Here is a 15,467-nt window from a genome sequence, read left to right on the forward strand (position 1 = left end):
ACAGGTCCAGGAGGTGCAACACAAATAATAAGAATCCCAGAAAACTAAAATGTAAGCAAGGGAAGATGTAATAATCCAAATTTGATCAGAGAAACAGAACTGCTCTTAGTGACATGGAATAGGATTTACTATTGGAGTTATTGGACCTTACATGATTGTGAGAACTGGATCTCCAGTCTGTGGCCCTGCATTGGTGTTGGGTCAGAAGTCACTATAGGTCAGCCATCACAGGCAGTAGGGGAGGAAACTAGATGTGGACAAAGTGAAGACAAGGTAAACCTGCAAGGATGAACCCATGAAGGCAGTCAGAACCCACAAGTACAGATGGGAACCTGCATCTTCTCTCACCACGTCAACTGAACGTGTGGGAAACCTGTGGAGGAAGCTGAAAGTCCCTCCACAGACCTGAGTGCACTTGGACTAGCATTTGAGAAAGCTGAAGGAGAAGACCCAGTGGAAGCTGGAGATGCTGTGGGTCTGGACACTGCCTGGATCAATATCAATGTGCAAACTGCCACAGTCCCCAGCACTGACCTTTAGAGCATAAAAAATATGTTCTTCTTTCCCTCTGCCTTCTAAATCCTTCTCAAATATCTCTTGTGGTGTGGCCAACACCACAAGAAACATGTGGCAATACAATAATAGTAGGGAACTTCAACACCCTACTTTCAACAATGGCTAGATCATCCATGCAGAAGATCAATATTAAAACAGCAGACTGGAATAACACTGTAGACTGAGTTGACTTAATGGACACACACACAATGTTCCGTCCAGCAGCATGAGAATACATATTCTTCTCCAGCACACCAGAATATTCTCCTGGATAGATCATATGTTGGACCACAAAGCACGCCTTAATAAATTTAAGAAGATTGAAATTATATCAAGTATCTTTTCCAACCACAATGTTATGGAGCTAGAAATCAATAACAGAAGGAAAATTGGCAAATTCTGAAACATGTGGAAATAAAACAACACACTCCTGAACAAGCAAAGAATCAAAGAAAAAATCAAAATGGAAATAATGTAGTATCCTGAGACAAACAGAAATGGAAACACAACATACAAAAACTTATGAGATGCAGCAAACGCATTTCTAAGAGGGAAGTTCACAGTGATAAATGCCTACCTTAAGCAAAAAGAAAGATTTCAAATAAATAACCTAAGTTTACACTTCAAAGAGATAGAAAAAAAGAACAAACTAAGCCCAAAGTCAGAAGAGGAAAGCAAATAATAAAGGTTAGAGCAGAAATAAATGAAATAAAGATTAGAAAGACAACAGAAAAAAATCAACAAAACTAAGAGTTAGTTTTTTGAAAAGATAAACAAAACTGACAAACCGTTAGCTAGACTAACCAAGAAAAGAAGAGAGAAGACTCAAATAAATAAAATCAGAAATGAAAGAGGAGACATTACAACAGATACCACAGAAATACAAAGAATCCTAAGAGACTATTATGAACAATTTTACACCAAAAACTGGATAACTTAGAAGAAATGGATAAATTCCTAGAAACATACAACCTCCCAAGACTGTATCATGAAGAAATAGAAAATTTGAACAGACCAATAATGACTAAGGAGATTGAATTAGGAATCAAAAACCTCCCAACAAAGAAAAGCCCAGGTCCAGATGTCATCATTGGTGAATTCTATCGAACATTTGAAAAGAGAATTAATGCCAATCTTTCTCAAACTCTTCCAAAAATTGAAGAGGAGAGAACGTTTCCAAACTCATTTTACAAGGCCAGCATTACCATCATACCAAAGCCAGATAAGGACACTACAAGAAAAGGAAATTACAGGGCAATATCCCTGATGAATATAGATGCAAAAATTCTCAACAAAATACCAGTAAACTGAATTCAACAACACGCTGAAAAGATCATACACCACGATCAAGTGGAATTTATTCACAAGGATGGTTCAACATACTCAAGTCAATAAGGGTGAGACACCACATTAACAAAATGAAGGATAAATATCATATGATCATCTCAATAGAAGCAGAAAAAGCATTTGATAAAATTCAACATCCTTTTATGATAAAAACTCTCAATAAATTAGGTATAGAAGGAATGCACCTCAACGTAATAACAGCCATATATGACAAGCCCACAGCTAACATCATACTCAGTAGTGAAAAGCTGAAAGCTTTTTCTCTAAGATCAGAAACAAGACATGAGGCCGACCCCACCACTTCTATTCAGCACGGTACTGGAAGTTCTAACTATAGCATGGAGGTGGGAAAAAGAAAGAAAAGGCATCCAAAGTGGGACATGATCTTATATATAGAAAACCCTGAAGACGCCACCAAGAAACAGTTAGAGCTAATAAATGAATTCATTACAGTTGCAGGGTGTAAAATCAACATACGAAAATCAGTTGCATTTCTATACAGTAACAATGAACTATCTGAAAAGAAATTTAAAAATCAACTCCATTTAAAATAGCTTCAGAAACAATAAAATACTTTGGGATAAATTTAACCAAGGCGGTGAAAGATCTGTACACTGAAAACCATAAGACATTGATGAAAGAAATTAAAGAAAAAGCAAATAAATGGGAAGATATCCCACGTTCATGGATTGGAAGAATTAATATTGTTAAAATGTCTATTCCACCCAAAGCCATCTCTAGATTCAATGCAATCCCTATAAAAATTCCAATAGCATTTTTCAGAGAAATAGAAAAAACAATCCTAAAATTCATATGGAGACACAAAAGACACCAAATAGCCAAAATAATCTTGAAAAAGAAGAACAACGCTGGAGACATCACACTTCCTGACTTCAAACTATACTACAAAGTTATAGCAATCAAAACAGTATGATATTGGCATAAAAACAGACACATAGATCAACGGAATAGAATAGACAGTCCAGAAATAAACCCATGCATAACTAATCTTTGACAAGGGTATCAAGAATATACAATAGAGAAGGGGCAGTCTCTTCAATAAATGGTGATGGGAAATCTGGATATCAACATGCAAAAGAATGAACCATACACAGAAATCTTACATCATACACAAAAATCAACCCAAAATGAATCAAAGGCTTTAATGCAAGACCTGAAACCATAAAACTCAGAAGAAAATGTTGAGAAAAAGCTCCTTGTCATCAGTCTTGGCAATGATTTTTTGGATATGACACAAAAAGCACAGGCAACAAAAGCAAAAACATACAAGTGAAACTGTGAAGCTTCTTTCCAGCAAAGGGAACACTCAGCAAAATGTAAAGACAACCTACAGAATGGGAGAAAATATGTGCAAACCATAGATCTGATAAGGGGTTAACATTCAAAATATGTAAGGAACTCATACAACTCAATAGCAGAAAAACAAATAACCTGATTTAAAAATGGGCAAAGGACTTGAATAGACATTTTTCCAAAGAAGAGATACAAATGGCCATCAGGTATATGAAAAGATGCTTATCACTATTCATAAGGGAAACGCAAATCAAAACCAGAATGAGATATCACCTCACACCTCTTAGAATAGCTATTATCAAAAAGACGAGATAATAAGTGTTGGTGAGGAGGTGGAGCAAAGGGAACCCTTGTGCATTGTTGGTGGGAATGTAAATTGGTGCAGCCACTATGAAAAACAGTATGGAGATTCTTTGAAAATTAACAATAGAGCTATCATATGATCCAGCAATCCCATTACTGAGTATATATCTAAAGGACATGAAATCCTGCCATTTGCAACAACATGGAGTGACTTTGAGGGCATTTTGCTAAGTGCAATACATCAGACAGAGAAAGACAAATACTGTATGGTCTCACATGCACCACCGCATGTGGACACTTGCCTCTGTGAATATCTCCAGTTGTCCTTAAATCTAGACAGCTGAGCCAAGGTTAAATGCCCTGGCAGTCACAGATAGGTAGATGTTTGGTCTCTTTTACTTCAGTGGTGAGAGGCAGGTGATCTTTCTCCAAATCTCACGCAAATGGAAAGACCCAGCTGTATCTACTGCAGCCCTCTGCTCACAGGTGGAGCTACAAAGTCCGCTCTCAGCCTTTTTTTCTTGGGTTAGTCTAAGAAAACTCTGAGAGGTACATATGCTTTAGTCTCTCTCTCCATAGAGATGTGTGTGTGTATTTATAAATACATAGTAAAATCTCATTTTCTGTGATACTCTTAATGGAAATGCTATTTTTACAAAATGAGCAGACTGATTTCCATTTCTCCAAAACAAAATATTTTATACACACAATATACGTATTATTCTGTGTATAAAATATTTTATGTACAGAAATTTCTGTACAGATTTTTTCTGAACATAAAATTTTAATATGGTGGTACTTGGTATTATATCCTCTGCTTAGAATTTTCAAGAGATTTTTTGCATCACTATTGAAAATATCCTATATAATATCTTGTGGGCTTCCACAGTTTGTGATAAATATACTCAACAGAACAACTTCATTTTAAGAATTTTGAAGTGATAGCTTCACCTGCTTGAAGTGCAAGAGACAAAAATGAAGCTTCAACCAAAGAATGCACTTCTTGTAGAGCTGTATTAAGAGACTTTCCGTTTCTGTCATTACTGAGACTACGGTATTGTGCCTAGAAAGAGATTCTCACGGCTAAAACCGAAGGTGGAAAGGCCTTGTCAACCTCATAGCTGTTGATACAGAACAGTCTTATTGACGCCAAACCCCAACCAACCCCAATGAGACTCCAAAGGGGACAGTTTGATTCCAGTTTATGTATTCTTTATCCAACCCTTTGAACCTCTCCATGAGAAGCTGTTAATTACATTTTTCCTGTCTTGGTAGAATAGTTGAAATATCTATGGTTCGTTACAAAGCAGTAATTGAATGAATGGTTTACAGAAAACTATGAATCCTCTAAATACATTGATTTTAATGCCCTTCAGCCTGATCCTAAACAACAGACAGTTCTTTTTCAAGTTCTTTGGCTTTCTAAGGTATGACTGAAGTTGCACGTGCCATGTAAATGCCATGTGTACACATACCCGCTCACACACATGCATGCGCACATGCTCACACACCCGCACATTTTTCTGGCTGACTTAAATTCTTCTTTCAGAAAATGAGGAGCTAGAATAAGTTACTGCACAAAAATGTTTTGGTTTTTAATTATAGACTTGCTATAATTAATGTGAGAGCATTGTGTGGTAAATTGAATAAAAAACCTTATTTTACCACAGTTAAATTTTTCTCCTTTATAACTAATCAAGGCACCATAAATCTTGAGGGTACTTAATCTTTCCCCTTTTAAATACATTTCTATTCAAGGAGTGAAATATAACGTTGGAAATCTTGTGTTTTGGTCCATGTTGGGATGTGCTGAATTCAGATATATGTTAGAGAGGAGGAGTAAAGAAAGACAATCTTTGTTGAACATCTTCACGTCTTCCGTCCTCCATCTGCTGTGAGAAAGAAGGCACTTCTCTCAAGGCAGAGTTCCAGGAGAGCAAAGCAAAGAAAGCGTAAGAAATGATGAATGCTAAAACCGGCTTTTAAAAAATGCGTTTAAAGATAGTTTTACAATATTCATCTCTTATGGTAGTTTTTTTTTTTTCTTTAAACTGTGCATTACAATAACAGTCTTCAAACGTTTTTTTCGTTGATCCCCTAAAAGAATTTTGGAAAAGTATGTATCTTTTCACACATTTTGTATTGACAGCTAAAAGTTTTCATTATAAATGTAAATAGTTACAAATGATGCATTCTGGGCATGTTGTAAGTATTTACATTTAAAGATGGAACTGTGACATCAGTCTTTCAGATGGATCAAAGACATTAAATTCCATAAAGGCTTGATACCCACTGTCATCCATTTTTAAAAACACATAAAGAAGCTCTTCCTTAACATTTGAAAATTTGTCTTTCTTTTTGCCAAAGTATAATTTTCAAAAAGGTAAAATAACTCTCATACAGATGCCAAAAATTTTATTCACATTAGTAAGAGGGAAGATATAATGAGCAAGATACTAAGTCTAGTTCAAAGAGTATTTCAGGGCCTAGATATTTAGAGGCAATTTAATAAAGGAATGTTAGGGTAAGATTTGGCTTACGTACGAAACAGCTGAATAGCCTAAAGGACAATAAACTATATCCTTTGGGGTTATATTTTCTTACTGGACAGAAATTATCTGTATCATTACTGGCAAAAATCGTCAAGTTAACATGTAATTTTGCCAAGTTGGGGACTTTTAATAAATAGTAAATGGTGAGCTCAACAGAGTACATTCTCCTGGTCTTTCGTTGAGCCTGTGCCCTACATGATATGAAATGACATGCAACCTCCTTTTGCCTTATTACCAAGTTCTGGCTATCAAAATTCTCTTCCTTAAAGTCAGCCGGAAACTTTGGGCTAGAGGTTAAGAAGGCGGACTTTGGAAACTGGGTTGGAAGTCTGGCTGTGCTGGTAGAGCACTGTGACCTTGGGCAGATTACCCACCCTCTCTGCCTCAGCCTCCTCATCTGGGGAAAGGTGGAGGACACTGACAGGACTTGCCTCCTGGGGATGTGACCATAACCAGTGATTGCATGGCATATATTTTCTATCCTTTACTTTCAACTCTTTTGTGACTTTACATTTAATGCGAGGCCTCTTAGACCTCAGGCGTATAGTTGGATTTGGTTTTTAATCCAATCTGACAATCTGCCGTTTGACTGGGGTATTTAGTCTGCTTACATTTAATATATATATAACTGACATTCAGGTGTAACTCTACCATCTTATTACTTGTTTTCTGTTTCTTCCATTTGTTCCTTTAATTCCTTTCATGCTTTTCTTTGGATTAGTAATTTTTTTTTTTAAGGTTGGCTCCTGAGCTAACATCCGTTGCCAATCTTTTTTTTTTTCCTTCTTTTCCCCAAAGCCCCCAGTACATAGTTGTATGTCCTTCTAGGTCTGCTATGTGGGATGCCGCCTCAGCATGGCTTGATGAGCAATGCTAGGTCCACACCCAGGATCCAAACCAGTGAAACCCTGGGCCACTGAAGTGGAGTGTGTGAATTTAATGGCTCGGCCACGGGACCGGCCTCTAATAAAGTAATTTTTATCATTCCACTTCCCCCTCCATAAACCTGCTAGTGGAACATTCTTTCCTTATTTGTCTAGTGATTGCTCTAGGGAAGTGCTATTCAATAGGACTTTGGTTCTGTAATTGTGCTGTCAGGGCAAACCCGCCACCCCCGCCCGAGGCATTAGTGAGGCTGTGGTCCTCTGCATCGGGTGTTGGCAAAATCTCTGTAAAGGCCAGATAGTAAATAGGCTTTGCAGTCACATGACCTTTGTAGCACCTACTCAGTGCTGCCACCATAGCTGGAAAGCAGCTGTAGATAATATGTCAACAAATTAGTGTGACATGCTCCACAAAAACTTTCCTTACCAAACAGGTGACAGGTTGATTTCACCTGTGAGCCAGTGTGCTGACCCCTGCTTGGTAGCCCTGGCCATTTCAGGTGGGCTGGTGTCCAGGGCTCCTCCTAGGATGGTTCCAGTGGCGCTATTGCCTACTGCCAGCCTCTTTGAGCCTGGGGGCAATAACGGTTTCCACTCTCACTTGTCCCAGGTAGTCCATCAAACCTCTTTGGTTTTCTGATTCCACCTACAACAGTCCCTTTCTTTTTTTTCCTGAGGAAAATTCACCCTGAACTAACATCTGTGCCAATCTTCCTCTATTTTGTATGTGAGCTGCCACCACAGCATGGCCACTGACCATGCTGATGAGTGGTGTAGGTCCATGCCCAGAAACTTAACCCGGGCCCCCAAAGCAGAGTGGGCCAAACTTAACCACTAGGCCACCGGGGCTGACCCTAACAATCCCTTTCTTAAACTTTTCAGCTGAATGCCTTGCGTGTACCATCTTGTTCCTGCTATGATCCGAACTGACAGAACTTTATACTTATGTCATGGCAAGAATTTCTTTCTGTCCTAAGTTACCATCAGCAGTTTGCAGATGTGTCTCCCTACCCAGGTAAGACCTCCCACGGAGCAGACACTAAGTCTTAGTTATATTCGTATCCCCACAATACTTGTCTCTCACTTTGGCACAAAACTGGAATGAAGAATCTTTGCTAAACCGAATTAACAATGCAGAAATGGAGCCAGGAGAGGTCAAAATTTGGAATAAAGACTTGAGGGTTTTTTTACTTAAAGTGAGTAGGCTGTGAAAGAGAAATATTGAAGAGAGGCGTAGTTCGTAAAGGAGTAGAGCCTCATGATTTGTCTCGAAGTTATCACAGAAGGGAAAAATTCAAGGACCTGATGTTACAACGTCAGCTGTTGAGTGAAATGAGGAGCTAATGTTACAATGTCAGTTGCTGAGTGACTTTGAGGAGTTGTGTTACAGTATCAGTTGTTGAATGTGGTTATCTAGCTGGTGGTAACAATGTCGGTTGTTGGATGTGGTTATCTAGCTGGTGGTAACAATGTCAGTTGTTGAGTGTGGTTATCTAGCTGGTGGTAACAATATCGCTTGTTGGATGTGGTTATCTAGCTGGTGGTAACAATGTCAGTTGTTGAATGTGGTTATCTAGCTGGTGGTGACAATGTCAGCTGTTGAGTGTGGTTATCTAGCTGGTGGTAACAATGTCGGTTGTTGAATGTGGTTATCTAGCTGGTGGTGACAATGTCAGTTGTTGAGGGTGGTTATCTAGCCGGCAGTAACAGTGTTAGCTGTCGAGTGTGGTTGAGCACCTCCTGTAACAATGTCAGTTACTGCAGTGAGCCTGAGTAAGGGAAAGGATGAGTGAAGTTCATTTAGCAATTAGGTCACTGTATCCTTTGAGGGCAGTGTCCTCAAAGGAGTGGACTGTATTTAAACCACATAAAAACCAGCTAAGTAGCAAACTGGCAACCAGAAAGTGGGAGCAACTACTTAAGAATATTAATTTTGGGGGGGATGGCCCCGTGGCCGAGCGGTTAAGTTCACATGCTCCACTTTGGCAGCCCAGGGTTTCATCGGTTTGGATCCTGGGCACAGACATGGCACTGCTCATCAGGCCTTGTTGAGGTGGCATCCCACATGCCACAGCTAGAAGGATCCACAACTGAAATATCCAACTATGTATTGAGGGGATTTGGGGAGAAAAAGGAAAAAAAAAAAAAAGCTTGGCAACAGTTGTTAGCTCAGGTGCCAATCTTTAAAAAAAAAAGTATTAATTTTTTAACAAATAATTTTTTAAACTGAAAAAGTAATATATGAAGATACTTAGTTGAGTCTAGAATCTACAAGTTCATGTTGAACCCATTGCTTCAAACACATAGCCATAATGAATATATAAATTATGAGAACAGAAAATGAAAAAGACATAGCAGGGCTCAAAAACAGCAAAGTTATTGGACCAAAACAGAGAGGTGAGCATGGCTCGTCTGCTGGCTTCTGGGTCTGGAAGCAGGTGATGCGAGTGGGAGACAGGCTCACTCCAGGAGCTTGGGTGAGGCTGTCCTACTTGGGGTAGGAAGCTAAATGAACCAACCAAACCAATCAACAACCTACCAACTAACCAACCACCCACAAAACCCTGTTGCTGACAGCTGCCTCGGGCTTTTTAGCAGGCTAGGGGCCTAGAGGGAGGAAGAGGTAGACCCAAACTGAAGAGCAAGAATGAATCCAGCTGCCTGCAGACTCTAGACCTGGCAGGCCACCCTGTTACTGAGCGCCTTGAGATGCCACGGTGGGACTGGGTTCTGGAGGAGGGTGGAAACAGCGACTTTGCTAAATAGCAAGAGGCGAGGACAGAAAGAGGGGGAGGTGGAAAGGGAGAAAGGGAGGTAAAGCAAATATCTCTTTCCCACTTCAAATGTTCCTGTAAACCTAAATTTCAAGACATTTGAAGGAATCTAATGCTAAGAAAGACAGTTAACAAATCAGCAATCAGAACATTTTTCATGCCAGGGAATCCAAAGTATGAAACAAAACTGGCAGAAATGAAATAAGAATGGATGGATAAGAAAAAAAAAGATGAGAAATCTTCAAAGTAAAAAATATAATCATTGAAATAAATGAGTCAGACTGTCAAAAGAAAAAACTAAATCCGAGACAAAATTAACAAAGGCTTGTTTATTCATAAACTTGCAGTGAGGGTACCACCTGCTGCCACTTTTCTTTCAGCAGTCCAAGGGCCTTCCTTAGAAAGGAACTAAGTTTTGCAGAGTAAAAAGAGGAAACCCTGAGCGTCTCTGACTGGCAAGCATTCTATTAAGGTGAGACTTTTGGAGGCGGAGAAGACATTCCAATTGGTCTTCAGGTACTTCTGACACTGCTTGGTTGGCTGAGGGGGCACATGAGCAGTTTAGGGACATTCCAAGAGGACGGATTATTCGGTGTTAGGGGTGGCAGGTGTTCTGTGGCAGGCTGCTCCCTGGAACGAATGGGGGGCGCTGGGGGTCTTTTAGAGTGAGTGTCCTCATGAGAAGTGACTGCATGGCAAGTCGTGTTCCCAAACAGACTGCACCTCTTCCCAAGCTCCCATGGAACATGGATCAAAGTGACTGCCTCCTGGGGGCGGGGTAGAAGGAGGACTTCAGAACTATCACCGGACCTTTAGCATTTTGGATCTTGGAATATAAAACCTATTCACTTAAATCTGACCACATATTTGGCCAGGAAGAAAACCTCAAGTTTAAAATATGGAAAGAGTTCAGACCAAATTCCTAACCTATAAATTAACAACATTTAAATATAAACTAACAACCTAATAGCAAAATTGAGAACTCTCTGAAGACTTCACTATTAGACCACTCTCTGGAGGCAATTTATGGGAATAATGAAATCCAGGGAATTTTTTAAGTATAGGAAAAACCTGAACGTATTTGCATGTAGAATAGACTGAGACGGAAGGAGGAATTAAAGATACCAGAAACTCAAAGTACGGGCGGAGCAAGGAGTCCATGGAATTAGCCCTGGACACTGTTTCACCCTCTGAGGTCGGGAAAAGAGCGGGATACGCGGGACAGGACAGACCGCCGAGGGGACGGCAGGACGGGTCTCCGGGACGTGAGGAAGGTCCGAGGCCGGGAGCGGGAGAGCCTCGGGTCCAGCCGTGGATGGTGCTGCACGCGGAGCAGCTTGGGGGACTGCGCAGGTTACACAGCGCACATTCGGGGGCGCGGCTCCTCCACGGCTCCCAGCAGAGGGAGAAGCGGGGAGGCCCTTCGGCCACCCGGAGAGGGGTCCGAGTCCCGGCACGCCCTGCAGGCGGCTGTGAGCCCCAAGCACGACTCACCCGCCGCGGAGCGCCGGGAGCGCGTGCCCTCGGCTTCTCCGCGCGCCCGGGCGCGATCGCGGCGTCCCCAGCCCGAGGGCAGCGCGCGGCCTCCACCGGGTGGCTGTGAGGGCGCGCGCCGCGGGGCCCCTTGTGGCTAGAGCGCTGGCAGGCGGGCGGCCGGGGTCCGGGGTGCAGGGCCCCCTGCGGCTGAGAGCTCGGGCAGGCGCGCGGCCGGGGTCCGGGGTGCAGGGCCCCCTGCGGCTGAGAGCGCGGGCAGGCGCGCGGCCGGGGTCCGGGGTGCAGGGCCCCCTGCGGCTGAGAGCGCGGGCAGGCGCGCGGCCGGGGTCCGGGGTGCAGGGCCCCCTGCGGCTGAGAGCGCGGGCAGGCGCGCGGCCGGGGTCCCGCGGTGCAGGGCCGCGTCGCGCGGGGTCCCCGACGGCCTCCGCGCGCGGAGACGCGCCCGCCCCTGCGCAGGAGCCCGGCAGGTGCCCAGCCGGGCTTTCACTGCGGCCCTCGGGGCAGGCGCGCGCCGGCCGAGAGGAGTCGGCCTGCTCCAGACACGAGGGACGGCTCCCACGGCCCACGCGCTCCGGGAAGAAGGCCCACGGCGCAGGCGCACGCGCACACGGCCCAGCGCCCGGGCGGGGCCTCGGGGCGTCACCTCCTCCTGCTGGCGCCCGCGCCGCGCGGGGACGTCATCGGGCTCCGACACACAGTGACGCCATCAGGCTCCGACAATCAAGGAAGGGCAGAGCGGGCCGGCGCCTCAGCCGGGCTGGAGTTGACGGAAGAGGGCGGGGAAAGGCGGCGGATCGACGGGCGCGGGGAGGAGCGGGCCGGTGCGGCCGAACATGGCGGACCAGATCCCCCTGTACCCGGTGCGCGGCGCAGCGGCCGTGGCCAGCCGCAAGCGCGCGGCCTACTACAGCGCGGCGGGGCCCGGGGCCGAGCGGCCCGGCAGGTAACGACGGGCCGCGCCGCCTCCCCGCGCCCCCCGTCCGTCCCGGGTCCGTCCCGGTTCCGTCCCGAGCCCCGGCCGGCGGCCTGCGCCCACCCCGTCCCGGGCGGAGATCAGTCGCAGCGTGGGTTCGGGGGCTGCTCCCGGGGCAGCCAAGCCCCGAGCGCGCGTCCCGCAGCGACCGCGGGGCCCGGCGCCTCCCGTGCGGCGTAGACCGTGAGGACGGCAGGTGCCGCTCCTAGTCGGCGTCACGGGCGCGGGGCGCTTCTCGCTGAGCCCGGAGCTTCCGCGGCGCCCGCGGCCGACGCGCTGTGCCCTTTTAGGGCCGGGGCGGAGGTCGGAAAGGCTGCGTCGTGTAATGGGCTACGGTGGGTTTAGGGGGAGGTCAAAATGCTCGGCCCTTTGCTTTAGAGTGGAAGTCTCCTATCTGGTTGGTTTCAGCTCAGTTCAACTTATTTCTCACGCGGAGAATACTACGTTTTATGTAATGAGAAAAAGAAACATCAAAAGGGGAGATATTGCCCTTTATGATTACTAAAGTTTTATTCCTGAGGATTTGCAGAAGCAGTTAACCTTTAAAACTTGGGAAAAAATACACATTTCAATATACGAAATCTAGTTTTCAGAATTTTAGAATTCGAGTTTTTAGAATAATTTTTGGTTTGGGCTATTTGAGAGGGTCTAACGTGTTCAAAGGAGTCCGTAGGACAGCGCTGTAGAGCTGAATTGCATGTCGGTTCATTTGCTTACTAGTCGTTTGATCTTAAGTAACTTATTTAAACTGTGCTCCCTAATTTCCTCAGCTGTAAAATAGGGGACAATATTTTTTTTTAATGGGATTACTGAGCGTTACAGGGGAACTTAGGTGCCTTTTAAAAAAAATTTTATTTTTATCTTTCTGGTGAGGAAGGTTGTCCCTGAGCTAACCCTGTTGCCAGCCTTCCTCTTTCTGTGTCAGGGGGATTGTCCCTGAGCTAACACCTATGGCAGTCTTCCTCCTTTTTTTTTGGTATATTCGGGACGCCACCCCAGCGTCTCTTGATGGGCGGTGTGTGGGTCCGCTCTCCGACCTGTGACCCCCAGGCCGGGGAAGGGAGAGCACAAACTTAACCACTCGCCACCAGGCCGGCCCCAGTAGGTGCCCGTTTTTAGTGTTTGGTGGGAAGTGGGTTCTTCAGAAGTGCCACTTCTTTCCTCCCGGTGTTCCCTATGAGAGTAATTGCGTTAGTAATTCTCTGAGCGATTGATTTTAGGAGATCGTTATTTGGAAATACGCCATCTATTTCTCAGTAGGTTTCCGTTAAAATTTGCAGATCAGTTCCTCCTGGATGTTGAGGCTCTGTCATTGTACGTGTGTGTTTAGGATGCCTTGTCTTCAGGGTGGGTCGTCTCTGTTCTTGTCCTGGGTAGTTTTCCTGCTCCGAAGTCTACTTCAGTGGACACTCATGTGGCCACTCCTGCTTTTTGTGGGTTAGTGTTTGCATAGTGTTAGGTTTCAATCTGTGTTGAATTTGTAGTGTTTCTTGTTGGATTGTGTTTTCCCCTCACACACTCTGTCAGTCTCTGTCATTTGATTGGTGTGTTTAGACCATTTATGTTTAAGGCAACTATTGATATGTTAGCACTTAAGTGTGCCATTTTATCATCTGTTTTCTGTTTCTTCTGATTCTCATTCCTCTTTTTCTCTTCTTACTTTCTTTTGGGTTACTTGAATACTTTTTTGATCTCTACAGTTTTGTTTTGTTTTGTTATTTGGCTGAGGAAGATTGGTCCTGAACTAACATCTGTGCCAGTCCTCTTTTTTTGTACATGGGGCATTTCTACAGCGTGGCTGGTGAGTGGAGTAGGTCCTTGCCTGGGATCCGAACCTGTGGACCTAGGCTGCTGAAGTGGAGAGCATGGAACTTTAACCACTTGGCCACAGGGCGGGCCCTCTACAGTGTTTATTTTTTTTTGAGGAAGATTAGCCCTGAGCTAACATCTGCTGTCCATCCTCCTCTTTTTGTTGAGGAAGACTGGCCCTGAGCTAACATCCATGCCCCTCTTGCTCTACTTTATACGTGGGACGCCTACCACAGCATGGCTTGTCAAGTGGTGCCGTGTCCGCACCCAGGATCCGAACTGGCAAACCCTGGGCCCCAAAGCGGAACGTGCCCACTTAACCACTATGCCACCTGGCTGGCCCCATCCTCACCGTCTTTAAATGTGGTGTCCTGAGTATCAGATGGTGTTATACTTTGATGTGTGCAGATCATGGTCAGGACAGTTTATTGTACGTGCCCGTATTCTTGCTCTTTCTGTTCTTCCTTCCTTCCTTCCTGATGGTACAAGAGTCTTTCTTTTTGAAGAACTTCCTTTAGCCAACCTTGAGATTTCTTTCATCTTAAAAAGTCTTTATTTCTCCTTCATTCCTGAAGGACAGTTTTATTGAATGTAGGATTCCCGGCTGGCGCTTCTTAGCACTTGGAGACTGTTGTTCCACTTCCTTCCGGCCCGCATGGGTTCTGATTAGAAGTCACTGTCATTTGAATCAGTGTTCCCTGATAGGCGATGGGTCTTTCCTCTCTGGCTGCTTTCGAGTTTTTTTGTTGTCTTTAGTTTTTAGAAGTTTAATTATGATGTATCTTGGTGTACATTTCTTTGGGTTTATCTTTTTTGTCATTCACTAAGCTTTTTGTTGAATCTGTTCGTTTTTGTTTCACTAAATTTAGGGAGTTTTTAGCCATTGTTTCTTCAAGTACCCTTGTTTCCACTCTCTTTCTCCTTACGTTGGGGACTCCAGTAATACAAATGTTGGATGTTTTGTTAGTGTTACATAATTCTTTTAGGTTCTTTTTTTTTTTTTCAGTTTCTTTTCTCTGTTTTGTTCAGATTGTGTAAATTCTTTTGATTTGTTCTCAAGTTCCCTGATTCTGTCCTCTGTGATCTTCACTCTACCATTGATCTCATTGAGTGAGATTTTATTTCTCTTGCTGTATTTTTTAGTTTTATAATCTCTCTTTGTTTCAAGAGACTTTGTAATTGATAGTTGAAGCATTTTTATGTTTGTTGCTTGAAATGCTTGCTATAATTCTAGTGTCTGATTTAATCTTAGTTTTGGTGTCAGTTGATTGTCTTATTCACACTGTGAATGTTCTGGTCCTTGGTATGACCAGTGGTTTTCAACTGTCTTCTGGACATTTTGTCTCTTTTATTTTTATTTTTTTTAAAGATTTTATTTTTCTTTTTTCTCCCCAAAGCCCCCCGGTACATAGTTGTATATTTTTAATTGTGGGTCCTTCTAGTTGTGACATGTGGGATGCCG

The 15,467-nt window shown here is 43.8% G+C and overlaps 1 protein-coding gene across 22 annotated transcripts in view; it reads left to right on the top strand.

Moving 5' to 3' along the window:
• The first annotated feature begins 11,804 nt into the window (after positions 1-11,804).
• Positions 11,805-15,467, top strand: part of ATP9B (ATPase phospholipid transporting 9B (putative)) — a 280,418-nt gene continuing 276,755 nt past the window's right edge. For 12 of the 22 annotated variants that reach the window (XM_070627962.1, XM_070627963.1, XM_070627977.1 and 9 more), the window contains exon 1: positions 11,831-12,166. In XM_070627962.1, coding sequence (XP_070484063.1) covers positions 12,057-12,166 — 110 coding nt within the window. In that variant the 5' untranslated portion in view covers positions 11,831-12,056. Of the gene's footprint in view, positions 12,167-15,467 lie in introns of all 22 variants that reach the window. The other 10 variants (XM_070627961.1, XM_070627971.1, XM_070627975.1 and 7 more) reach the window with 7 other exon arrangements.

This window comes from Equus przewalskii, chromosome 7, assembly GCF_037783145.1.
Source record: "Equus przewalskii isolate Varuska chromosome 7, EquPr2, whole genome shotgun sequence".
In the NCBI taxonomy this organism is placed as follows: domain Eukaryota; kingdom Metazoa; phylum Chordata; class Mammalia; order Perissodactyla; family Equidae; genus Equus; species Equus przewalskii.